This window comes from Nannobrachium achirus (assembly GCF_963921795.1).
Source record: "Nannobrachium achirus genome assembly, chromosome: 6".
NCBI lineage: Eukaryota > Metazoa > Chordata > Actinopteri > Myctophiformes > Myctophidae > Nannobrachium > Nannobrachium achirus.
The window spans coordinates 73,441,423-73,468,922 of NC_137815.1; the positions used below are offsets into that span (position 1 = coordinate 73,441,423).

Here is a 27,500-nt window from a genome sequence, read left to right on the forward strand (position 1 = left end):
ACTATGTTAGTGACATCACTATGTTAGTGACATCACTATGTTAGTGACATCACTATGTTAGTGACACATCACTATGTTAGTGACACATCACTATGTTAGTGACGCATCACTATGTTAGTGACACATCACTATGTTAGTGACACATCACTATGTTAGTGACGCATCACTATGTTAGTGACGCATCACTATGTTAGTGACACATCACTATGTTAGTGACACATCACTATGTTAGTGACACATCACTATGTTAGTGACACATCACTATGTTAGTGACACATCACTATGTTAGTGACACATCACTATGTTAGTGACACATCACTATGTTAGTGACACATCACTATGTTAGTGACACATCACTATGTTAGTGACGCATCACTATGTTAGTGACGCATCACTATGTTAGTGACGCATCACTATGTTAGTGACGCATCACTATGTTAGTGACACATCACTATGTTAGTGACACATCACTATGTTAGTGACATCACTATGTTAGTGACATCACTATGTTAGTGACACATCACTATGTTAGTGACACATCACTATGTTAGTGACACATCACTATGTTAGTGACACATCACTATGTTAGTGACACATCACTATGTTAGTGACATCACTATGTTAGTGACGCATCACTATGTTAGTGACGCATCACTATGTTAGTGACGCATCACTATGTTAGTGACGCATCACTATGTTAGTGACGCATCACTATGTTAGTGACGCATCACTATGTTAGTGACGCATCACTATGTTAGTGACGCATCACTATGTTAGTGACGCATCACTATGTTAGTGACACATCACTATGTTAGCAACGCCTCGCACTGCGAGGCGTTGCAAGCTTGTAGATCGGATATTTTTGGCAAAGAGGTTTGTAGAGGGAAGAGAAGAGCAGACTAAAGTATTTGACGGTTCAAGTGGTTAAATATCTGAGAGTACACATTACTCTAACATGATGACAGTGCTGTCAAACAAGACTAAGATGTCTAAGAAATCTATGAACATAATCTTCAACACAATTTTATACAATATGTAGTGGGGGTCCCTGCTTCATCTCTCTCTCTCTGCTAAGGGGTCCCTGCTTCATCTCTCTCTCTACTAAGGGGTCCCTGCTTCATCTCTCTCTCAGCTAAAGGGTCCCTGCTTCGTCTCTCTCTCTGTTAAGGGGTCCCTGCTTCGTCTCTCTCTCTGCTAAGGGGTCCCTGCTTCGTCTCTCTCTCTGCTAAGGGGTCCCTGCTTCGTCTCTCTCTCAGCTAAGGGGTCCTTGGCCTGAAAACGTTGAAGACCCCTGCACTAGTGTGATACAAATAGACGACAGCGTGTTAAGCTCATGGTGCATCGCCGTCGCGCAAACCAAGTCTAGATGAGGCAGGAGTCAAAGCTAGAAGAGGATCAAACCAAGTCTAGATGAGGCAGGAGTCAATACAAGAAGAGGATCAAACCAAGTCTAGATGAGGCAGGAGTCAAAGCTAGAAGAGGATCAGGGTACAGGGAAGACATGTGGGCTTGCATTGTGGCTGTTGTTATTCTTTCCAACTGTTTTTGTTAGTCATAATAATCAGTATACTTTATCACTAAACCCCCGGGCGTTCGGTGGCCAACTTCAAACCATTATTCTGTGTGTATTTCTGAGAAATGGCATGCATTAACTGTAAAAAAGTAAAACTAATTCAGCCCGGAATGGAGGTTTTGCTGGACATGTCCAGTTATCTGGATTTATTGAAAAAACCCTTCCGGCCAATCAGCGTTGAGTATTCACCCAGGCCGTGGTGGTGTAATGACTTTCATTTCAAAGATGGTCATAACCTCGTTTGGGCGCAGACTGGGGGGATTATTTGGTTATACATTTAGTTAGAACTGGAATCACTATGCTCCCATTATTATTTTATGCCCCATATATATATTTCTTTTATCAGTGACAAATGTTGTAACAAGATAATACAAGATTATGCTATAACGTCCCTTTGAATCTCATACTTCACCTGCTTAGCAGCGGCTGCGTTTCTCCTTTTCCAACTCGTTCACTCACTCTACGTCTGACTGTGTTAAAGGTTTGTCTGTGTCACTCTCCTTTTTTTTTTCTTTTTTTTTGGTGAATTGACACGCTACTTCGCACACAAAAGTTGCAAAAACAGCTGATGGTGCAATTATATAGCTTTTATCCAAAGCGCTTTACATAGATTGTGCATTACATTCACCCATTCACACACACATTCATACACCGATGGCAGAGGAAACATTTGGTATTGTATTTGTCGCGACGTGTTGAGAGCTTGTAGATCAGCTATTGTTCAAACATTTTGTACTTTTACTTTTGGTACTTCAAGTACATTTTCATGTAACTATGTTACTCAAGTAAATTTAGAATTCCGGACTTTTACTTGTAGTAAGTATTACTAGTAGTAAAAGTATTTCTACATTGCAGTATTGATACTTTTACTTAAGTAAAGAATGTGAGTACTTTTTCCACCACTGCTCATAATATTGCCCCCCTTGGTTCTGTCGCACTCGGGCTGAAAAAATATCACACTCCAGACGGGTATTCATTAAACAGCTTCTGATGTTTAAGGCCTGTTTTACAGAATGAAATAAAGGAGCTTGACGACGTTGGTCTCTGAACGGTAATTGAAGTTGGGTTTTCTCTCTCCAGGTCCCTCTTGTTGGTGGCTGCTGCGTCGTACGGTACAGTGCTATTCTCCCAGCTCGTATTGTATCGTACGGTACAGTGCTATTCTCCCAGCTCGTATTGTATCGTACGTTACAGTGCTATTCTCCCAGCTCGTATTGTATCGTACGGTACAGTGCTATTCTCCCAGCTGGTATTGTATCGTACGGTACAGTACTATTCTCCCAGCTCGTATTGTATCGTACGTTACAGTGCTATTCTCCCAGCTCGTATTGTATCGTACGGTACAGTGCTATTCTCCCAGCTCGTATTGTATCGTACGTTACAGTGCTATTCTCCCAGCTCGTATTGTATCGTACGGTACAGTGCTATTCTCCCAGATCATATTGTATCGTACGGTACAGCGCTATTCTCCCAGCTCGTATTGTATCGTACGGTACAGTGCTATTCTCCCAGCTTCGTATTGTATCGTACGGTACAGTGCTATTCTCCCAGCTCGTATTGTATCGTACGGTACAGTGCTATTCTCCCAGCTCGTATTGTATCGTACGGTACAGTGCTATTCTCCCAGCTCGTATTGTATCGTACGGTACAGTGCTATTCTCCCAGCTCGTATTGTGGGGCTTCAAAGTGCTTTTTTATTTAATCAGGGTTTACGGCTGCCAATTAAAGATTTTAAGATGATACGGCCAGGGGAGAGGAAAGCTCTGTTCCCAGAGAGAGAAGGACCTTGCCGGGCTCCCCAACCTAAAATAGCCTCCCGTCCTCCTGTCTGTCTGTTCCTCCGTGGTGAGTAATGATCTGAAAGGTCAGGGTAGGTGAAGGGGGACATGACGGACTGCCGCTCACTTTATTGAATTACCGAACGGAGCCGCGTTGCCAGAATGATGCCATGCATGAACACATGGGGGGCTTGGAGTCTGGATTCAACAGGAGGCCACCATGTCTGTGATTTTAAACCAAAACACATATAGGGTTAAATCTGCCTTTTATCATACCCCTTCATACCTGCTTTAGTCGATTTTTTTCATAGCTGCCCCTGTTGCTAGATTTCGGCTGCCCCTGTTGCTAGATTTCGCGGGCTCTCTCATAACTATCACAGTGGATTGTCCTTAGGCTAGGTGCGTTATTTCTTTAGCTTCAAAGTTAGTATTTTTTATTGGATTGTGTTTACACAACGTCCTGAGACCAACCAAACCGCTGTTTTGACTTCACAGGCACCCTTACTTGGTGTTTGTTGCAGTTACCTGAAGGCTGCTACAATACTTCACCATGTGTTGCGCTGTGACAAAAAAACTAAAAAATGTACAATGTCCGTAATGCAATTCCAACGGTGAAAGCTGTGATGTTTGACTCAGCAAAGGAATGACGGATTCGGCCAAGCCCCGAAATACCCCTATTCTTAACGGGGAAATCTCGCTCTTTCGACAAGTCATTCTTTCGACTATGAGCGTCTGCAGGTTAGCTACGCAACCGCGTCACGGTTACTGAGTTTAGGGTTAGGTTTAGGTTTAGGCATAGAGGTTAACATTCACCCCCGTCGGCAGGTTAGCATTTCACAAGGTTGACATTCACTCGTGTCGAAAGAATGAACCGCCGAACAGATGCTATGTCGCAATATCGACAAGCTCCCTTCTTACCCCTAAGAATACTGGGGCTAACATTTGATTTAAATAGCCAATCTATACAAGCTCACAGCGCATCACAATACATAATACGTTCGGAAAGATGTTCTCTGTTCGACAAGCTCCTAATTGTGTTTGTGTTGGTATCATTTTATGGTCCTTCGAACCGGATTGTAACAATCAAATCCAGCTTATGAAGTGTCAGCTACACAATCAGCCACGCTTGAATCAAAAAACTCCCTTCAGAATACGACTCAATTCCACACTTCTTTATGCTTCCCCCCCCCCCCCCTTCCCTAACGAGACCGATGCTTTTAAAGGGCATTTCTCTCAACGCAGAATGTTTTCTGTTATTTTCATGGCTTGTTTCCATTCTCTATACTCATGACCCGGGTGAATTGAAGACTATTATCTAAGCCTTATAGCACTAACCAAAAAAATCGAGTGGGAAAAGTTTCTTGTCTTAAGGTCAGTCTTTTGAAAAGGAACCTACAAGATATATATTATTATATATTCCAGTGTTTTGTGAGCAAAGGCTGTCCTTGGTCAAGCCTCTCTGGAGGAGGTATTAAAGGTGCTAACAGAACCAGAAGGGAGGGGGGGGGGGGGGGGGGGTGATGTCTATTATTGACTGACTGCAATTTGTCTTTAACAAAGTTTCCTGACAAAGTTTCAGCATTGTGAAACACATTATTATCATAAGGCTTTCTAACATACTTAAAATCATCTGGTTGAGCGTCCCTCAGGGCTCTAAATCAGCGGTCTTCAGCGTTTTCAGGCCAAGGACCCCTTAGCTGAGAGAGATGAAGCAGGGACCCCCGCCTCTAAATAAAGTATAAATGTGTGGTGGAGATTTTCATCGACTTCATAGATAGATTCATAGACTTGTTTGACAGCACTGTCATCAGTCTATGTTGGATTCATGTTAATGTGTATTTTCAGACATTTAACCACTTAAATCGTTGATATTTTGTAAACTTGACCTTTCACTCTGTACTTGGTCTGCTCTTTTTTACCTCTACACCAAACTTATTTGCCGGAAATAGCCGATCTGCAAGCTCTCAACGAACCTTGCAGATCTACTATTTTTTGGCAGAAGTTCTCCTCGGAATTGGGATGCGAGGGTTCAAGTTATTAATATTTTTATTTTTTTATTTTTTTTACTTTCTTTTATCTTGGGGGAAGCTTTCGCAGAAAATAGCAGATCAACAAGCTCACAACGCGACGCAGATGGATGCATGGCTTATTCGGACGAATTCTGGCAAACATTTTGCAGAAGATATACAGAACTACAAGCTTTGTCTTGAGCTTGTAGATCGTCTCTGTCAACAGAGTCACTAGTAGAGGGGAAATTCCAGCGGACCCAGGAAGTGGTTAATGCTGTGTTGACGTATAAGCCAATCAAAATATGTTAAAAAATATTCAAACACCTACAAGGAGAGGAGAGGAGAGGAGAGGAGAGGAGAGGACAATCCTGGAATTAATAGGCCCGGGATAATTGGTAGAAATCCTTCTCAATAAAATTTTCTCCGTTAGCTTTGGGAGGCGAGCGGCGGCATAATGGCGGCGGGTACAAAGTAATTAATAGCTCCAGAAAGTCCCCGGCTGCGCGGGGCTGTGTATTATTATGTATGACATCATGAATGCATTCATGAAGAGCTTGTCATGAGGAGGAGACGACACAAAACCTGCCCTCCATTCTCTCTCCTAATGGGACAAGAAACCCCGCGTAGCAGCGATGCTAGCTATAGCGCATGTACCGACGCTTCCCCGTAGGGACGCGTGCGGGGGTCCATGGAAGCAAGTGACACTTTTTTAACGCATTAAGACCGGCCGCTAGGTATACGCGTTTTTTTGTCGCTTCAGATTTGAACCACTTTAACCATTATTTTTACGCTTTAAAGCCATACTGTGTAAGTTGCTCACCTAGTGGTCATTAGCCCTATAGCGAACCGCGGTCGCGTCCGCGTCTTTCGGCCGTTTTTCGTACCTTCAGACCCCCGCGTCTGCCTCCACCTCGCTGAGATCTATCTTTGGAGGGGTCCCTTGTTCCTGTGCGTTCAGTAATTCCAGAGATACACTCCTTCACCCTGCCTGGTAGGCGAAATTACCTAGAGACTGGATGGTACAAACCGGCGACAACAAAATGGCGACCCCACTTCAAGATGCGATGTGATTGGCCGGCAGTTGTATAACCCTCGCTGTGATTGGCCGGTAGTGTGATGACGCAATTTTGGCGCGAGATCCGGTCCACGGCAAGGATCTCAGTTTACATATAGAGAAGGCTTTACAGGCTGAAATTCACGGCGCGGATCTTCTAAAACTTTTGTGTTTTAATAGTTAGGAGAATTTTAAGATTTGTTTTATAAAAAAAGTTACATAGTACTACTTTAACTATTGAAAAATAGCAGATCTACAAGCTCACAGCGCGGCACTCGGTGCCGCGCTGTGAGCTTGTATATCTGCTATTTCTTTTTTGAAAAATGTTGAAGTCTTCTATAGATGCCTTTTAAATCCTTCTTCTAGAATATAGATAAGTGGCTCTCAAACTTTTTCATGTCAAGGACCCCCCAAAATTACATGGCCTCAAAATATGTTGTTCCAAGGACCACCCAGAAGCAAATATTTAGCTTTTAAAAAGATATATTCAAAAACTTTGCTTTGAAATATTTGCTTCTGGGGGGGGGGTCGTTTGGAACAACATATTTTGAGATCATGTAATTTGGGGGGGTCCTTGACATGAAAAGGCTTGAGAACCGCTGATTTAGAAGAGGGATTTAGGAAGACGTGGGTCAATATCAAATTGCGGGAGTTTTTGGACAAGTAACTTAGTTGACTTTTTGTCAACTATGTTACTCTTTGTGTAATAAGTTTAACTTTACAGGGTCATTTAGTTGACGGTAACATAGTTGACAAAATGTGCTGTTTTCAGGTCAAAAATCAACATCTGCCTATCATCATACACCACATGGCATTTTTACAGAAAGATTCTTCTAAAATATTAGATATACAATCGAAGATTTTTTTTATTTGAAAGTTATTTATAACTAAATTGTAGTAACACTGGTGACATGTGATAAATACACCCTTGACTCACACACTACTTTATATTAAATAACTAAGACAGGGGAGAAAATATAAGACTTGCACAAAATGTTTCACGATTCTTCAAAAATAGCAGATCTACAAGCTTGTGAGCTTGTAGATCTGCTATTTTTCAATATAGTTCAAGCATGAAATAATTCTAGGCCTGAACGGCTTAATACTGTGACCAAGCAGACTCCAAGGTTGCAGAGGAGTGGTGCACTCGTGACTGGAGTGTTAGCCGTTCGCTGTCCCAGGGCTGGCCGGGGCCAGCCGGCCAGCCTAATCAAAGTTCTAAAAAACCTAAAACAAATGCTGACTAGCTTCATGTATGGTCATTGATTTTTTCTGTAGTGCTAAGGGTTTAGGTGGAGTCTGAAAAGGTGAGTCTTCAGTCCACGGCGAAAGGTAGCGAGTGAGTCCGTTGTTCTAAGTGCGACAGGGAGTTTATTCCACAACTTGGGGGCCAGGAGGGCAAACTGTCTCGGACGAGTGGATTCTTTTGTCAAGGTGCCTTTCAGCAAGGCACTTAATCTCCAGCAGCACCGGTGGTGTGGAGGAGCAGCACCGGTGGTGTGGAGCGGCTGGAACCAGCAGCACCGGTGGTGTGGAGCGGCTGGAACCAGCAGCACCGGTGGTGTGGAGCGGCTGGAACCAGCAGCTCTGGTGGTGTGGAGCGGCCTGAACAGAAAAATGAGTCTGCATTGAAGCAGCAGCAGTTATAGTCCAGTCATTTTAGGGTTAGACCTAGAACAAATTGCAATAGTAGCAAACTCAACTGATTTTGTATCCTCATTATGTCCTTAGTGAGGGAAAAAAAGTCCCAAGGAATCCCACCGGGGCAAAGTTTTGAAAACGACCTACCTACCTTCAATTACTATACACTACAATATAACGGAAAAAATGACTGAAAAAAAATCTGCTTTAAGTGGGATATGAGGGGTCAAACTAGGTGTTTTTAATTATTCTGAATCCATTGCAAGCATTTGTTTTGCATGAAAAACATTCCTTGGGCTAAAAACGGACCCCAAAAGACTGAAAATGGATGAAAATTGACGTTTTGAGTGGCCATTTCTGGCCCAAGGAATGTTTTTCGTGCAAAACAAATGATTGCAATGGATTCAGAATAATTAAAAACCCCTAGTTTGACCCCTCATATCCCACTTAAAGCAGATTTTTTTTCAGTAATTTTTTCCTTTATATTGTAGTGTATAGTAAGTGAAGGTAGATAGGTCGTTTTCAAAACTTTGCCCCAGTGGGATTCCTTGGGACTTTTTTTCCCTCACTAAGGGCATATTGAGGATACAAAATCAGTTGAGTTTGCTACTATTGCAATTTGTTCCAGGTTTGGCCTAATTTTGGCCTAAAATGACTGGACTATTACTGTAGTGTAGCAGTACGCCCCTAAGACTGTGTGTGTGTGTGTGTGTGTGTGTGTGTGTGTGTGTGTGTGTGTGTGTGTGTGTGTGTGTGTGTGTGTGTGTGTGTGTGTGTGTGTGTGTGTGACCGTGCACTGTATGAATGTGAAGCAAGCTAATAATGTGTTAACACATCGGACACCCACGTGGTTTTGACGTCTTAATTTGCAACGCGTCATTTTACCTACCGGCGAGAGTACTGGCGAGAAAAGTAATCCGAGTAAATGTAATCCGAGTATGTCCTGTTTATTTCGCGAAAATCTTTTCTTTCAGTCAGGACCGTTTTTTATCATTTCTAAGCCACAGTGTTTGTGTTACGGCATGTAGAAGAGGCTGCCGTTTTGAGAAAAAAATTAAAAAAGGAAGAGAATCCGGAGAAAACAGCATTTTTGTGCAGCCGCTAAACAGGAAGTCAACGAGACACACAGCACGTCCGGGTGACGTAATTGCGCGCTGCATGTTGGGAAATGGAGTTTGTTTCATCACCGCGGTAGCCAAGTGCAGTAGATACAGTACAGTATAGTTTACTGTACAACGCGTCAAACGCGTCGTGGGCCTCCAGCGACATCAAAGAAATTGACTTGTAGACACCACGTGGGCATCCGATGTGTTAATGGGGAGCCCACCCTGCATCTACTGCACACACACGCGCGCACACACCCACACACGCACGCGCACAAACACACGGGTCGACATTTCGTCATAACATTTGTTCGACGTCCCATTAGTTCGACGCAGGTGAATGCTAATCTGGTGAAATGCTAAGCTGCCGACACTGGTGAATGCTAACCTGGTGAATGTTAACCACTATGCCTAAACCTAACCCTAACCTCAGTAAAACTATGCCTAAACCTAACCCTAAAACCTAACCCTATACCCTAACCCTAAAACCTAACCCTATACCCTAACCCTTAGTTGAAATAAGGAAACATAGAAATATTGAGATTCCCCCCCAGCACACACCCACACACACACACACACAGTATATATGTACTAGTAAGACACCTCAGGGTGACAAGCGACCTCGTGCCATGTCTTGGCCGTCTGGCCAGTGATGTATATCGGACCAGTTACCCATATATGGATATGAAGTCCATATATGGGCAGAGTGGTTCCCACAACATACAATCCCTTTTATGCCCATACATGGAGATCCCTGTCGTCTGAACCAGCCACACCACTGTGATGTCACCTGTTTATGCCCATATATGGAGATCCCTGCCCTGAGTATCTGACATCACTGTGATGTCACCTGTGATGTCACAGTGATGTGTCAGGGGAACCACAGTGTCAGGCGTTACACATACAGTCTAAGTTACACATACAGTATAAGTTACACATACAGTATAAGTTACACATACAGTCTAAGTTACACATACAGTATAAGTTACACATACAGTATAAGTTACACATACAGTCTAAGTTACACATACAGTATAAGTTACACATACAGTATAAGTACGGTCAAGCTGTACCGGTTCTGACAGTAAACTGCGACCTACAGTTGCAATAAATATACTGTACATTGAACCACACCCAGTGATATGAACTGACATGATTTATTTTCTGCCTCAACCTTTCGTATCGTAGATGCTATGATTAGCATGGAGCAGAAGAGCCTTGAATATGGAGCAAATAAAGAAAAGGTTAATCATATCAGGAATGGAGTCCGATGTGAAACTACAGTATTCTGAATGGATTTACAACCGAGGCCCCCCTGAAATGCCATGGAACTTTGTTCTGCCTGAAACGGACCTCGGCTGAGCCTTCAATTCAATTATGATGCAGCCGGAATTGGATTTACGATTTGCATTTTCTCGCGGGCGGGCAATAAGGTGGATGAAAGGGAACTGACTTAAAAAAAAAAAAAAAAAGTACAGTTTGACATTTTGAGCTTTCAGCACATGTGCTGTACTGTATCTGGAGAGGAGCACGATGAATTCTGGAGGACCTTCGTACTCTCTGAGTTCGGTGGCTCATCCTTTCCTACTTCAGTGTGGAGGTGTACAGATCTTTCTCGAAAAATGTGCATATTGTTAAAAGTACACTTTCATATATTCTAGATACATTGGACATCCAGTGAATTATTCTAAAAGTTTTTTTTTTTTTTATATATATATAAATGGTAAATGGTGCATTTATATAGCGCTTTTATCCAAAGCGCTTTACAATGTGCATTACATTCACCCATTCACACACACATTCATACACCGGTGGCGGTGGAAACCATGCAAGGCACCAACCAGCTCACCGGGAGCAACTTGGGGTTCAGAGTCTTGCCCAAGGACACTTCTACATGTAGACAGGAGAAGCTGGGATTTGAACCGCCGACCCATGGAGCATTGGCCAACCCACTCTACCTCCTGAGCTACCTATGGCACACAGCTCATGAATATAAAAAGACCATATTTCAGAATATTACAATATTACACGAGACCACTCGAAACAAGTATTTATAAAAGAAACCCTCAAAAAGTCAACCTTCTAAAGTCAGAGTTGCTTGAAGTCCAGTGGGAAGTTTCAGAAGTCTGTTATGATTTGTGGTGCTAGGGCATCTGCAATGCTTTGTTATGCAATATTCACATTTTTCGAGAAGGATCTGTATAGCGGAGTCAAGGGTTTTGTTCCAGTAGAGTTCAGTGATTCTCAACCTTTTCAGGCTATGACTCCCCAAAAATCATATTTTAAAAATTAGTTGACAATCTGGCCAAAGTTGGACCAGTTTTTGTAGTAGGCCTGTTGATTACCTTTGATGCAGTAGTCTCTCTCTCTCTCTCTCTCTCTCTCTCTCTCTCTCTCTCTCTCTCTCTCTCTCTCTTTTAAAGGTATTAAATAGGTCTTAAAAGTCCTTAAATCGTCACTTCTTCACTGTCATCTGGGGATCCCCCACCCACAGATTGAAAAACCGCTGGCGTGCATGTAGTTGACAAGGTCGCAGCTCCACGCCGCTCCCAACGACGAGTCGTCGTGTCTTTTTAATGAGGGCTGGTGACAGCGGGAGGATTTGGAAGAGGAGTCTCTCTTTTCTTCAGCGACTCCCTCTCCCCCCTCCCCCCCTCCCTTCCCTTACCATAAGTATTCATACATCTCTCCTCCCCCTTTCCCTATCGTCTCTGTCTTTCATCTTCTCTCTCTCTCTTCTCCATACTCCCCATCCAGGGGCGTCACAAGGGGGGGGGGAGTGGGACTGAGTTAATGGGGCCCAAGGTGGAGCGCTGCGAGCTTATAGATCTGCTATTTTTTTTAAAGTTGTGAAAATTAGTTCAAATCTTTGAATATATGTATTTTTTTAAGCGAACATTTGTAACTCAAATTTTGCTTCTGGGGGGTCCCTGGAACTAAATATATATATATTTTCTCGGGATCCTTCACATGAAAAAGTTTGAGCAACACTGACGTAGAAACATATTTTTTTTTTTTTTTTTTTTTAACTCAGAAGGATTGTTCACGATTTCTTCAAAAACAGGAGATCTACAAGCTCGCAGCGCGGCACTCGGTGCCGCGCTGCGAGCTTGTATATCTGCTATTTTTCAATAGCTAAAGCACAAAATAATAATGGGGGAGGCCCACAGTGAATCCTTGTACCCAGGGCCCAGAATTTGGTACGACATGCCTGTCCCCATCACCCCTCTCTCTCTCTCTCTCTCTCTCTCTCTCTCTCTCTCTCTCTCTCTCTCTCTCTCTCTCTCTCTCTCTCTCTCTCTCTCTCGGTGGGTGTGTGTCCCTTTAGGGTGTCTGCAGAGGTTGTGATAAGAAGCCCAGTGTAGGACACAGGGGGATGCTGTTCACAGAGGCTTGCAGATCTTATCCGTCTCTCTCTCCCCCCCGCCCCCCCTCGCTCTCAGATCCTCCTCTGCGGTGCTGCATGCTTGCATGGTGGGTTTGCTTGTCTGTTGATTTGGAATTTGCAGTGATTGGAAACCAAATTGGCCTCCCATTGACAGCAGAAACAAACAGCTTATCTCTGCTCCTCTCCTGGGCAAAGCAAAGCAGAGCAAAGCAAAGCAAAGCAAAGCAAAGCAAGCGCTGGGTCTCCGTTAGAAGATACCAGCAGCCCAGAGCAGAGCAGAGCAGAGCCTGCCAAGCATCTGACTGGTGTGACAATGATGATAAATTGGACGTTTGTTGACTCTTGTTTTTTTTTTTTTTTCATCTGAGTGCGTGCATGCATTAGTGTGTGTGTGTGTGTGTGTGTGTGTGTGTGTGTGTGTGTGTGTGTGTGTGTGTGTGTGTGTGTGTGTGTGTGTGTGTGTGTGTCTGAACTTACTGATTCCACGCCGTCGTCACGTGTGTGTCGAGGCGTGAGAATCGGGGAAGGCTTAAGGCTTATTTTGCACACACAAACAAACGCGAGCTCCCGCGAGACCCCGATCGGCACTGGCATGTATAGCGTTAGCGCCGCTCAGGGGCGTCACAAGGGGGGGGGGGACTGAGTTACTAAAGGGCCCAATGTGGAGGGGCCTTCATTATTTTATACTTTAGCTATTGAAAAATAGCAGATCTGCAAGTAATTAGTGCAAATCCTTGAATATACGTATGTATTTCTTCAGCAAACTTTTGTAACTAAAACTTTGCTTCTGGGGGGGGTCCCTGGAACTAAATATTTTGAGATCCGTGGCAAAATACATATAATTTGGGGGGGTCCTTCAAATGAAGAAGTTTGAGCACCACTGACATATAGAAAGAAGGATTTGAAATATTCAAAGAAAATCTTCACGATTTAAAGAAAAATAGCACTCGGTGCCACGCTGTGAGCTTGTAAATCTGCTTTTTTCAATAGGTAAAGCACAAAATAACGCGTAATGATGCGTTCCCAGTCTAAATGGGTTTAAACCCCCTCCTCCCCCTTTGAAGAACATTCATGGGGGGCCCGCAGTGAGTCCTTGTACCCAGGGCCCAGAATATGGTGTGACACCACTGGCGCAGCGCGACAGCGCGCAGAGAGAGAGAGAGAGAGAGAGAGAGAGAGAGAGAGAGAGAGAGAGAGAGAGAGAGAGAGAGAGAGGAGGGGGGGAGGATAAGGGAGACAGAGCTGTCAGCGTCCAGCCTCTACTCTGCCTAATGAGAGAGAAGAAGGTCCTCGTTAATTAAAAAAAGAACAGCGACGGGCGGAGTCTCCTCTCCCCAGCGGCCCGCCGTCGGGGCGACCTGGAGGTTAAAGACAGCGAGATGTTCGCGGGAGGGCCGCCGCGAGGCTAACGCTAGCTTCTACATACATGGCGGTGTCGGGTGTCGACGTGCAAACTGAGTAAACAGCCCCCGGTGATATGCATGAGAACAAAGCTAAGGTCTATCCTATCACGTGTGTGTGTGTGTGTGTGTGTGTGTGTGTGTGTGTGTGTGTGTGTGTGTGTGTGTGTGTGTGTGTGTGTGTGTGTGTGTGTGTGTGTGTGTGTGTGTGTGAGAGAGAGAGAGGGCGCTATTAGAGGAAAAATCGTACAGTAAATCGGCGCTGTCGGGCAGAAACCTCTCATCTCCATATTTCAACTTATTGTGTTTTTCCGTAGTTTGTTATCATTCCATAAGACAGGGTTCCCCAATAGGCGGCCCGCGGGCCATTTGCTGCCCACGGCGGGTCTGGCCCACACCAACCCCAGTAATAATGGTGCTATAAGAGCAGCAACAACACTAGTATATCGTCGTTGTCGGGTGGAAATCTCGTATCTCCAAATTTGTAAGTTATTTCGCAAATCATACAAGGCAGTCGCACAAAAGTAGTGAAAACAGCAGATCTACAAGCACACAAGTGTGCTTGTAGATCGTCTGTTTTCACTAGTTTAAATCATTTTTAAAATGATAAATTCAAAACGAACGGTTTTGGACTCCGACACGACGAAAAATGTCGCTGGAGTAGCGGGAACGCCACCGTCGCCCCTTGCAATGTTGTGGCCCTTGGCTTGGTACCCTAGACATAATTTGGCCCTTGGGGAAAACTGATTGCATGGGGAATCCTGCCATAAGATGTTGTCCATTGATGTGGTGGTGCCATCGTCAACAACATTGATGTGGTACCATCGTCAACAACATTGATGTGGTACCATCGTCAACAACATTGATGTGGTACCATCGTCAACAACATTGATGTGGTACCATCGTCAACAACATTGATGTGGTAGCATCGTCAACAACATTGATGTGGTAGCATCGTCAACAACATTGATGTGGTACCATCGTCAACAACATTGATGTGGTAGCATCGTCAACAACAGGCGAACACTGATCGACATAACAATTCTTCTACATTCTACAATTGTACCGCTGTTCCCTATTGAGCTTGGCACATTTCCTGGGGCAATAAGCTGCCCAGATCACACATGTCACACGGGTCTTCTTAGAAAGCGCCTGCAATGCAGTGCATTTTTATACTACATTGCAGTGCCCATCACAGGGTGCTCACTGCTTGCCTCCTGTGAATTGTTTTAACCTGGGTGAAATGTGCCAATCTCAACAGGAAACAACAGTATAGACTTATTGTAAATGAAGTAATGCAGCTGTTTAACGATAATTGAACTGTTGAGAGGTAAAATGAAGGTCCATTTGGTTTCATTTTTTACATGAGAACCACCAGGGACGTTCTGGGCCCTTGATTCTGCCAGGGAAAAAGAGTTGGAGAGGCCCTCATTTTTTTTTTCCTGTTATATTTTGTCGTTGTCGGGTGGAAACCTTGTATGTCCAAAACCATTTGTTTTGTATTTATCATTTAAAAAATGATTTAAACTAGTGAAAACAGCCGATCTACAAGCACACGGTTGTGTGCTTGTAGATCTGCTGTTTTCACTACTTTTGTGCAAAGGCCTTGTATGATGAAGCAGGGCTTTGCTTTGCAAAAAAATGTATAAATTAGAAACTTGGAGATACAAGGTTTCTGCCCGACAGTGACGATTTACTTTGTTGGCCGCCCAGCCCCCAAAATGGAACGAAGGCCGACATTTTATTTTTATTTTTTTCCTAATGTCCGGCCTGGACCGGCCGGGAATGAACCGGCCGTTCGGGAGTTGTCCCGCTTTTCCCAATGGCCAGCACGTCCCTGAGAACCGCTGTCGTAAATGAACACCCTGTACTACGTAGCGTCGCACAAATATAAAAGTATCACATCAGCAATAAGCTGGAAAGCTTGAGCATGTCGATCTGTTACTTTCTTACTGTGTCTGTCTTTGAATTTGAATCCTGAAAACATACAGTTTTTCACCCGACAGAGACAGAATGTGTGTCACACTTTCCCCTCGTCTCCTCAGTATTGTAATCTTTTTATGAAGCTCCGTCTCTGACGTTCCCCGAAAGGAACTGTAATTCCTTTGTCCCCTCCTGCTCTCCATTCTAACAACGGAGGACGTTCTGTTGACACACGCGTGACGACACCTGATCCCCTGATTCAAGAAAGAGGAGGAGATCTTCACTTCCAACCCCCACCGTCTCATAGTTCTAAGCATTTTCTTTTTGTCTCTAGCAATCTTTGTTTGTGTCTCGCTCAAAGCCCTGAAAATGAGTCACAGTCTGTTTCATAGCACTGAAGTTACTTGGACTTTTGAGCAGAAACCATATCAGCGTCTCGCATCAAAGCTGAACCAGGACAACACCTGCATTTAAAAGTGCAACAGGGTTTCGATGATGTCAGATAGTTGTCATCTTCCTTTATCGTTTAAATGTCTTCAGAAGCTATTTTGTTGTCTATAATTGATCGTTTAATAAAATACTCGATTAATAATCTATCCCCAATTTGGGAACATGTCATCAGTGGCGAAACGTTTCCAAAAACTGTAAAAATATCAACAAGCTCGGCTATATTTTTGCATGACAACTTACAAAATAATGTTTACGTGGTCTGTCGATTCGTTGGAATATTAAACATTTGAAAGAAACACAACCTGTTACTTTTCACGATCCAAAAATTCAAAAATAGCAAACGTAGCAGATCTGCAAGCATGGAAACACGCCGTTTCGTGTCAGGTTTTGAGCTTGCAGATCTGCTTCTTGTGATGTGTTTGTGTGATGCTGTAGTGTAGTACGATTGAGTATGGACGTTCATTTATAATAAAAAATATATATAAACTAGCCCTTACCCGTTCAAAGATATGAGCTCCGAAATGATGTGCAGTGTGTGGGTTATGGGATGTGCACTGTGCACACAGTATATGAGGGATGGAAAGTAACTTTAACTGGTGCTTGCATGATAATATGTAGGAGCATCAATGTAAGAAATACCCGTTTAGTTTAATGGCTACAGAGATACTGTGTACCGATCTGCATGATTTTTGGACAAAATCTGTAACAGGGCAAGACAAACGACCCCCCGCCCACCCGCCTGCACACACACACACACACACACACACACACACACACACACACACACACACACACACACACACACACACACACACACACACACACACACACACACACACACACACACAGCTGGTTAAACATGTTGCCTCATGCTAGATGCAGAATAGATATGCCTCAAGCTGGATGCAGAATAGATATAGATACACCATAAAAATGCTAATATACAGCATATGATTTGTGAAAGTGACAAACAGGCTTCACAGTTATGTCAGGTGTGTTCATATGCTTATGGTGATGCGATTTCAGATCAATTGCTCCAGCCACTGAGGAGAAACGCTGTGACAGACACTCACTCAGACAGACAGACACTCAGACAGACAGACATTTGGAAAATTATATGTTTGATATAAATAATATATGGAGATATACAGTAAGAGGATCGTTCCCGGACAACATAATTGCGACCCTGCAGTTACTATCAAAACCTCCACCGCCTGTCTGTCTGTCTGTCTGTCTGTCTGTCAGTCTGTCAGTCTGTCACACATCACACTTTTCCCCTACTCATATCTCCGCCATCGTTTCCCCTATCCATGCCAAACTTTGCACACACTCCTTGGCTGCCAAACCACAACCTCCACCTTATTTCTCACATGGCCCTCTTCTAGCGCCACCATCAGGTCGATTCTTGCAAAACACATTTTTGGACACTGCTCCAACAAATTTTGCCCTAAAATCACACAAAGCGGTACACAGTAGGTCTACACTCATGTCATCAACATGGATCTGTCCCTTTTAGCGCCACCATCAGGCCCATCTTTTCAAACACATTTTTGGACACTGCTCCTACAGATTCTGCCCTAAAATCACACAAAGCGGTACACAATATCTCTAAAGTCATGTCATCAACATGGATCAGTCCCATTTCCCATATTCCCTCCTGATTGGCTACCATTGCCTTCTAAAGTTTGTGTATGCTACGTGACGGTCGCTTATCTCACGATTAGTGAGTCTTACTGCCTGGTAATAAAAAAATAAACAGAAAGAGTTAAATATATGGAGATATACAGTAAGACGATTCTGTCGGGACTGCAAGGGTAAACATAATCAATAAGATGATCACTGTAAGAACATAATAGATAGTTGCAGTTGCAGGTGGATTGATTGACAGGTGGTCAGCACATGCAGTGACAGTGATGGATGGGGGGGGGGGGGGGGGGGGGCAGGCTACGTATCGTCCCCCCGGCTTCTCCCCCCCACCCCCCACCGCGTCTCCATCGTCTTCCCCCCACCCCCCACATGTCAGCCCAGGTGCGTAGAAAACCCCTTGTTGTTGTCGGGTGGAAACCTTGTAAACAGTTTGTTTTGCATTTATCATTTAAAAAATTATGTAAACTAGTGAAAATAGCTGATCTACAACCACACAAAGCCTCGCTGTGTGCTTGTGGATCTTCTATTTTCACTAGTTTTCTGCGACATTTTTTGTATGATGTGGGCGGCAGTGGCTCAGGGGTAGAGAAACCGTCATTTGAACACGGAGGGTTCCCATGCAGTTTGATCCCGGGCTCCCCCATGGAGTTAATGTGGAAGAGTCCCTGAGCAAGACTCTGAACCCCTAGTTGCTCCCGGTGAGCAGGTTGGTGCCTTGCATGGTTTCCTCTGCCACCGGTGCATGTGTGTTAATGGGTGAATGTAATGAATGTGTGTGTGAATGGGTGAATGTAATGCACAATCTCTGTAAAGCGCCTTGGTTAAAGGCACTACAGTATATAAATGCACTAATTACCATTTATGAAGAAGGGCTTTACTTTACGAAAAAAAAACATACACATTTGAAACTTGGAGATACAAGGTGTCTGCTCGACAGTGACAACGCACTGCATTGTGGGGGTGGGGTGTGGGGGGTGGGGGTCGGTGGGGGGGTGGGTGGGCGGGTGGGTGTGGGGGGTGGGGGTTTGGGGGGGGTGTGTACTGTCATAAAGTAACACGTCTCTTCCCTGTCACAGTAGAGACAGGGAAGAGCGATGGACGGATGGATAACTGCTATTCCAGAGAGAGAGAGAGAGAGAGAGAGAGAGAGAGAGAGAGAGAGAGAGAGAGAGAGAGAGAGAGAGAGAGAGAGAGAGAGAGAGAGAGAGAGCAGGGACGTACAGAGAATGTTAGAGAGGCAGGGGCTGACATTTTTAAAAGGGCCTTTGGTGGAAATACGAAAATAGCAGACCTCCAAGCTCACAACGCATCACGCTGCGACGCGTTGTGAGCTTGGAGGTCGGCTATTTTCGGTGCGTGTTCAATATAAGAGAGCGTAACAGCATGGATTTCTACACAGAGAGGGCAAGAGAGAGAGATGTTGATGTGCTTGGCGGGCAGGGGGGTGACAGAGCGACTGACCGGCCCTCCGCGTCATCACACTGGCCCCACAATCCACCCATCTGTCGCTATACTTTTATTTTCTGTGTTTGTTGTACGAACACAGACATGCTCAGTTTGTTTCATTCCCTCTGTGAGCTGCTGCCTGAATGCAGCGTCTCCTGGTGCACACACACACACACACACACACACACACACACACACACACACACACAGTCCCAGAATTCCCAGAGAGACCATGTAGGCAGAGTTTCAGAGCGATGGCTGCAGGCTCAGTCTGTGTGTGTGTGTGTGTGTGTGTGTGTGTGTGTGTGTGTGTGTGTGTGTGTGTGTGTGTGTGTGTGTGTGTGTGTGTGTGTGTGTGTGTGTGTGTGTGCGCGCGTGTGTGCGTGTGAGCATGCGTGCGTGTGCTGTTTTTGTCGAGCCTAAAAATCTCGTCTCCACATTCTAACTTTTTGTGTTTTTTTTTTCTCGTAAATTGACTCCCTATACTTGATCACAGCACAGCGTCACACAAAAGCATCAAAAGTAACAGATCTGCGAGCTCAAAATGGGGGGCTGCTCTCCAGGGACATGCTGGGCCCCTGATTCAGCCCGGGAAAAAGAGTTGTAGAGGCCCTCATTGCACGCTATAGAGAGAGATCTCTCTATAGCGCTGCTGCTACTCAAAGATTTGCCATTTTCAGATCATGACAAGTGACAAGCCAGTGAGTTATATTTCGTCATTGTCGGGTAGAAACCTTGTATGTCCAAAACAGTTTGTTTTGTATTTATCATTTTAAAAATGAATTCAAACTAGTGAAAACAGCCGATCTACAATCACACAACGCCTCACGTGTGCTTGTAGGCGTGTGCTTGTAGATCTGCTGTTTTCACTACTTTTGCGCAACGGCCTTGTATGATGAAGCAGGGCTTTGCTTTGCGAAAAAAAATTATACATTTGAAACTTGGAGACACGAGGTTTCTGTCCGACAGTGACGATTTACTTTGTTGGCCGCCCAGCCCCCAAAATGGAACGAAGGCCGACATTTTATTTATTCTTTTTTTCCTAATGGCCGGCCTGGACCGGCTGGGAATGAACCGGCCGTTCGGGAGTTGTCCCGCTTTTCCCAATGGCCAGCACGTCCCTGCTGCTCTCCATTCCAACATTGACTTCTTATTGTTGGAGTGGCAACACTTCCATAAAGTTAGGGTTAGGTGTTGGAATGGGGGGATGTCGGAATGGAGACATGTAACCCTCAAAATGATACCGCGAAACTTGTATCTGCTACTTTTGCCGTACTTTTCATTTGAACTCTGAAAAGGTAGAATTTTGGACATAATGAGGTTTCCACACGACAGTGAAGACATGTGCGTTGCTTTTTTTGTTCAGTGATGCTGGGTCCAGCACACGAATATGCAGCCAAAAAAAGTTTTATTTGGGTACATGATTTAGGCATCATGTCTCCAGTTCCTGTCTGGCCAGAGGACCTCATCTATATCACAGGCTATGTTCTCCCTTATGTGTGATTGTGTAATAATTGTGTAATTGCGACCGTAGGTCGCAGATTAGTATGTGAACGGTCACAGCTTGTCCGTATGTGTGTATCTATGACTGTCTGTCACTCCTGAGTCCTGACACTGTGGTTCTATGGGTTTGTCGCTCTGACATCACACTCTGGCTTCACTGTGATGTCACACTAACAGAATCCTTTTTATGCCCATATATGGAGTTGCCCATATATTGAGCCTGTATCTAACAGGACTTCATATGGGAATGCCCATATATGGAGGCCACATCGGCCACATAACAGAGTCCATATATGGCCAAGACAGATGGCCAAGACAGCCCATATCTGTGTGGCTGGTTCTACAGACAGGGATCTCCATGTATGGGCATAAAAGGGTATGATGTCATAGACATCATAGGACTTTCAAAACCCTAACCGCGTTGCGGAGAGGAGCGACAACAACATAACAACCATTTCATTCTCACCATCGTGGCTGCTGACATGTGAATTCACCTTAGCTGAGTGTTATCTTAATATATTACCTGTTAGTCAGACTACTACTCGTTGCACGGCAGCATTGTAGGGGCGACACCGACGACTCGCACAACACGGCCATTCTCCGTTTATCTTCTTTATAAATTAATCGTATTAATATCGCTGTTGTACAAACCGGGCGGCGATAGCTATGAGATGAGTAGCTTCTTATTATAACTCTATGATGAGTAGCGTAAGTGTACATGCTGCACCGCGCTGAAAACCAAAACAAACTCATGGCATCCGGTTCAATTCTTCTTCTGCCGAAAAAAACGAGCATATCTTCTGTTCTAGTGCTCCCCAGCGCCATGCGCCCCATTCACACACCATTCAAGTGGTGCCTGGGAGGAACTACACGGCAGGTTGCAAAAATCTTCGCCTCGTTTGCTGCTGCAGAATGTGTTGTTATACCACGCCGCGCCCATCCCCCGAAGTTGCGTAGCAATGAGGGGAAATATCGTACCTGCGTACAGAGCCTTAAAATGCGTGCTTACTACGCAAAATGCGTATGGGTTGGCAGGTCTGATATCCAAAGAAATATGGGGTCATTAATAGAGCCTGATTCACAACAGCTCTGATCTGTCCCCAGTTAGCCTAGAAAGGTAATTATCTGTTCTTCTCATGAACTCATCTCTCCATGTTCTCTCTCTCTCTGTCTCCAGGCTGTGCCTTCCTCACCTACTGTGCCAGAGAGTCTGCCCTGAAAGCCCAGAATGCACTGCACGAGCAGAAGACCCTGCCAGGGGTAAGTCAGTCCACACAGCAGCAGTGTTCCCCTGAAAGACCACACACGCACGCACGCACGCACACACGCACGCACGCACGCACGCACGCACGCACGCACGCACGCACGCACGCACGCACGCACGCACGCATGCACACACAAACACACGCACACACAAACACACCAGACTAGAAAATATTTTAAAACGCACATCTTAAATCAGTAACTATAATACAATTCTGATAAGCTCTAGAATGATGGCACCGTCACATGGAAAGTGGAAACACAAACGAAGGGGAAAAGAGTGTGCTTTCAAAAGGCAATTTCGCAAAAATATTTTCTTTCACAAAGATATACTTTCTTTTTAATATACAATAAGGATAGAATGAAATGTTTGTCTCTAAAAACCCACGGTTGAAGTCTGCAGAGTGCTACAGTATGTTGACAATGTTGCTTAGTTGGAACTCTTTAAATGGTTTGGTTTTAAATAGTTAAACACACACATTGAAATGGATATAATCATAAATGCACGCACGCACGCACGTACGCACGCACGCATACAGACAGACACACACACACACACACGTAAACATTTGTTTCGTATCCAACAGGGACTCGTATTCTTTCCACTCTTCAGGTTGTGTTTATCATAGACTGCACATCAGACGTGCGCAACCCCCCCCCCCTTCCCTCTTATAGACAGCCCCCCCCCCTCCTCTCTCTCCCCCCTCCCCCCTCCCTCCCTCTCTCTGACAGTCACACACAAACCCACAGGGAAAAGCCACACACAGAATCACATTAGCGGAGCACACTATTTATAGTTGTTCCACTCTGCGTGTGTGTCTGAGTGTGTGCGCGCATCTGTGCGTGCGAGAGAGAGAGAGAGAGAGAGAGAGAGAGAGAGTGAATGTGTGCAGGGGCGTCACAAGGGGGGGAGGGGGGGGGGGGAGGGGGGGGGGAGTGGAACTGAGTTACTAGGGCCCAAGGTGGACGGGCCTTCATTACTTTATACCTTAGCTATTGAAAAATAGCAGATCTACAAGCTCACAGCGCGGCTGTGAGCTTGTAGATCTGCTATTTTCGAAAAGTTGTGAAAATGTGTGCAAATCTTTGAATATGTGTATTTTTCAAGCGAACATTGGTAACTCAATTTTTGCATCTGGGGGGGGGGGGGGGGGTTTGGGGGTCCTTCACGTGAAAAAGTTTGAGCAATACTGACATAGAAACATTGTTTTTTTAAAACGATTTGAAATAGTCAAAGACTTCAAAAATAGCAGCCGCGCTGTGAGCTTGTATATCTGCTATTTTTCACGAAATAATGCGTTCCCAGTCTAAATGGGTTAAACCCCCTCCCCCTATGAAGAACATTCATGGGGGGCCCGCAGTGAATCCTTGTACCCAGGGCCCAGAATTTGGTGCGACACCCCTGCCTGTGTGTGTGTGTGTGTGTGTGTGTGTGTGTGTGTGTGTGTGTGTGTGTGTGTGTGTGTGTGTGTGTGTGTGTGTGTGTGTAGCGGGTGGTGGGTGGTACATTTGTACATGTATTTGCATGCTCGGCGCTAGGAGTGTGCGAAGGCGAAACGCACACACAAGCACATCATCATCATCTCGTCCTGTCAGGAGACGCACACGCCATGACACTCCCGCGTGCCGCTGTCACTTGTCACACCACGTCTAATTCAGCGGCGGTTCTCAAACTTTGTCATGATGTCAAGGACCCCCAAATTGACACTCGCTAGCCCGCGGACCCCCGTTTGAAAAGATACGGCGTGCAGGGACCACCATAAGAGAAGATCTTTGTGGCTCTAGCAGTGATTCTTAACTGTTTTAATTTCAAGGACCCCCAGTTTGACATGCATTATAGGCTAAACGGACCCCAATCAAGGCCTGTTTAGCCAAAATACATTTCAGTTGATTAAATCAACTGTAGATTTAGTCTCCTAAAATCTTATGATATTCAGTCAACTAAAATGAGTAAAACTAAAACTTTTCAGGTGACAAAATTATGACTACAACTAAATTACATTTAATTAAAATTTGCTGTCAAAAACAACACTGCATGCATCCCTGTGGGATGGATAAACATCTTGCTGTATGCGTGTGAGTGTGATTATTGTACTTTTTAATGTTTAATATTGCGAATATTATATTTATACCAGTAAGATGCCTAAGGGTCGAAAATCTGTCTTGGCCATATATGGATTCTGTCGTCTGACATCATACATACACAATCCCTTTTATGCCCATATATGGAGATCCCTTTAATGCCCATATATGGAGATCCCTTTTATGCCCATATATGGAGATCCCTGCTGTGAGTATCTGACATCACTGTGATGTCACCTGTGATGTCACAGTGATGTGTCAGGGGAACCACAGTGTCAGGTGTGACAGACAGACGGAGGTACGGTCGAGCTGTGACGGTTCACATACTACACTGCGACCTACGGTCGCAATAATAAAAATAATATCATCGTTGTCGGGTGGAGACCTTGTCTGTTTGAATTTATCATTTTTAAATGATTTAAACTAGTGAAAACAGACGATCTACAAGCACACAACGCCTCGCACCGCGAGGCGTTGTGCGCTTGTAGATGCAGCTGTTTTCACTACTTTTGTGCGACGGCCTTGTAGTGCTTTACTTTGCGAAAAGATTTACACATTTGAAACTTGGAGATACAAGGTTTCTGCCCGACAGTGACGATATGTGCGTGCCTGCGTGCGCGTGCGCGCTCATGCAACTCCACACGAGTACTGTATAATAATGTAACTTCTGCTTGCATGCATGAATACAGTACGCGTACACTCAAGCGCGCGCGCATGTGCGTGTGTGTGTTTGTGTTGGGGGAGGTTTTTTTGATGCTTCCCTGTCAGGCCTGGCTGCGTTCGGCTCTGTTCGTTTTTAATGACGCCTCCAGGGAGGCTGGCGGTCGCCGTGTTGAGCGCAACGCCTTTGATGTGAGTGATTATGACATCACAGACGTGCTGCCGAGAGGAGCGGAGGAGTGGGAGTATGTACGGAGGAGGCAGGCATGGTCTGACTTTTTTTTATTTATTAATTCAGTCTCTCTGTCTCTCTCTCTGACTTCCCCACCGGAATATTATTCAGAAGGAAAGAGGGGGGGGGGGAGATAGAGTGAAGAGAGAGAGAGAGAGACAGAGAGAGAGAGAGAGAGAGAGAGACAGAGAGGAAAAGAGAGAGGAAAAGAGAAAGAGGGGGAGATTAAATATGTGGCCAAAGCCAGAATGTGATTTTGCTCACACTAGAATATGCCTCCACTTGATGTTTTATTATTTGCTTCTGTTGCTATTGTCTGACTCAATGTCCGATATATGAGTGTAATAAGGTGTGAGAATACTGATGTAGAAGGCATTTGTAGAATGGATAGTCTCAGGTCTCAGGTCTCAGTGGGTAGGGGGATGTTGAATAGCCCTGTTCTAACCCGTTGTTCGTTAGTTAGTCATTTGAATATTTTAACGCTAATGTTTTTGTCACGGTAGCGTTGCAGTCGTACCGCCTAATGGAGTTAATTGGAGTAGCAGTGAATCAACGTTGTTTTAGTGTTAGCGAAGCGCTAATTAGCGTCGCCACTGCCGGTAAAGGGTTTGTGTTTGATCGATGGAGAATGTTAAGTAAACTAATGTAATATCACAGGACGGGCCTTACAGGAGTGGAGGAGGCCTTTTTTTTAGTTCTTTCTTCTTTCTATTTTTTTAGCGGTTTTAATGACTTGCATGCATGCGTGCAAGTGCCTAAATGTGTATTTTTAGACACAATAAGCCCGCAATCTCTTTATTACTATTTGCAGTAACACTACTAGCGCCCATAAGTCACTTGTGCCCATGAATGATTGTGGTGCATCTTGGGAATGGGCTCATTGTCTCTAAAATACATATTTAGCCACTTGCACGCATGACCCAACCACTGAAATGAATGTCATTAAAATCGCTAAAACGATAGAAAGAAGTAAAAAAAAAAAAGAATCAGAGAAAAATACTGAAATACTCAAGTAAAAGTACTTCTAAATTGTCCCACTGAAGTACAGTACGTGAGTGCATGTACTCAACTACTTTCCAGCACCTACAGTAAGGTATGAGACACGTACACACACGGCAGAAGCAGAGGACAAGGAGACAAGGAGACAAGCTAGGAGACAAGGAGACATGTCTTTGTGGTGCAGCAGAGGTGAAGCCAGTAAAACTGAACAAATGACTTCATTAGGAAGAAGAGAACGGCCACCAGGCCTCCTCTGTGAAAGGCAGCAGGACATTTCACCACAGTACAGCCACTTTCTACTCTCTGTCTCTCTCTCTTTCTCTCTGTCTGTCTGTCTGACAAAAGGAGCTTTATTTCAAGGTTCAAGGTTCAAGGTTGTACTTTATTGTTACGTCTTTTGTACATAAGAGTAAAACATGTTTTGTTCGGCTTCCTTCAGACAATGCAGTGGTATACATAGAATAACAGCAAAACAACAAAAACAACACATCTAAAGATAAAATAATAAGTAATAATGACTTGGGAAGAAAGAGGGTGCAAAAGGCAAAAGATCAAAGAGAACGTAAAAAGCATCCTCAGCTGTACATGTGCATAAAGTTTGGTATATTTTATACACCCATGACATCATGTCTCCTTAGCAGCTACTGTATTATAACCTTTTGTAAACAACTTCACAGTGTGTTCTATGTGCAACAGAAACGTTTTATTTGCACGAGAAAACCGACAGAACAATAAAAGAAAAATACACTTGAATGGAGGGGATACAGCCATGTGTAAGCAGAGCTAGCAAACACACCAACAAAAAACACAGTTGTTCGTTTGCTGTTAGAAATAAATCTATGGGTAGCTTGGTGTAAAGTAGCAGCAGTTTTTCAGGACTTTCGTCTGTCTCTGTCTCTCTCTTTTCTCTCTCTTTCTTCCTCCCACATCACCCACCCACTCATACCACTCACCTCCCTGTGTCCTCTGACACACACACACACACACACACACACACACACACACACACACACACACACACACACACACACACACACACACACACACACACACACACACACACACACACACACACACACACACACAGCGCACACACACACAGCACAAACTGGACCAAAGCTCTGCATAAGTGTGTTTTCCCTCTCAAAGTGTAGCCTGGTGTATTACAGTAACAGTACATGGAGAGGGCTTTTATTCTCATCATCAGAGTCGTTCCCACCAACACCAACCTTGATGATGTTGCAGCCATGCAGGCCCACATGGGCCTGGAGGAGAGCAGGGCATTCACACTTCCTGGTTAAAATACATGAAATAAAAGCTCTGAGCTGAGCATGGCACAGCATGCAGTC

The 27,500-nt window shown here is 44.5% G+C and overlaps 1 protein-coding gene across 1 annotated transcript in view; it reads left to right on the forward strand.

The window, feature by feature from the left end:
* Positions 1-27,500, forward strand: part of celf4 (CUGBP, Elav-like family member 4) — a gene marked incomplete at its 3' end in the record, with an annotated part of 153,001 nt that overhangs the window by 54,802 nt on the left and 70,699 nt on the right. The window contains exon 2 of the mRNA XM_080729064.1: positions 22,093-22,175. Within this exon, the coding sequence (XP_080585190.1) occupies positions 22,093-22,175 (83 nt within the window). The remainder of the gene's footprint in view (positions 1-22,092; positions 22,176-27,500) is intronic.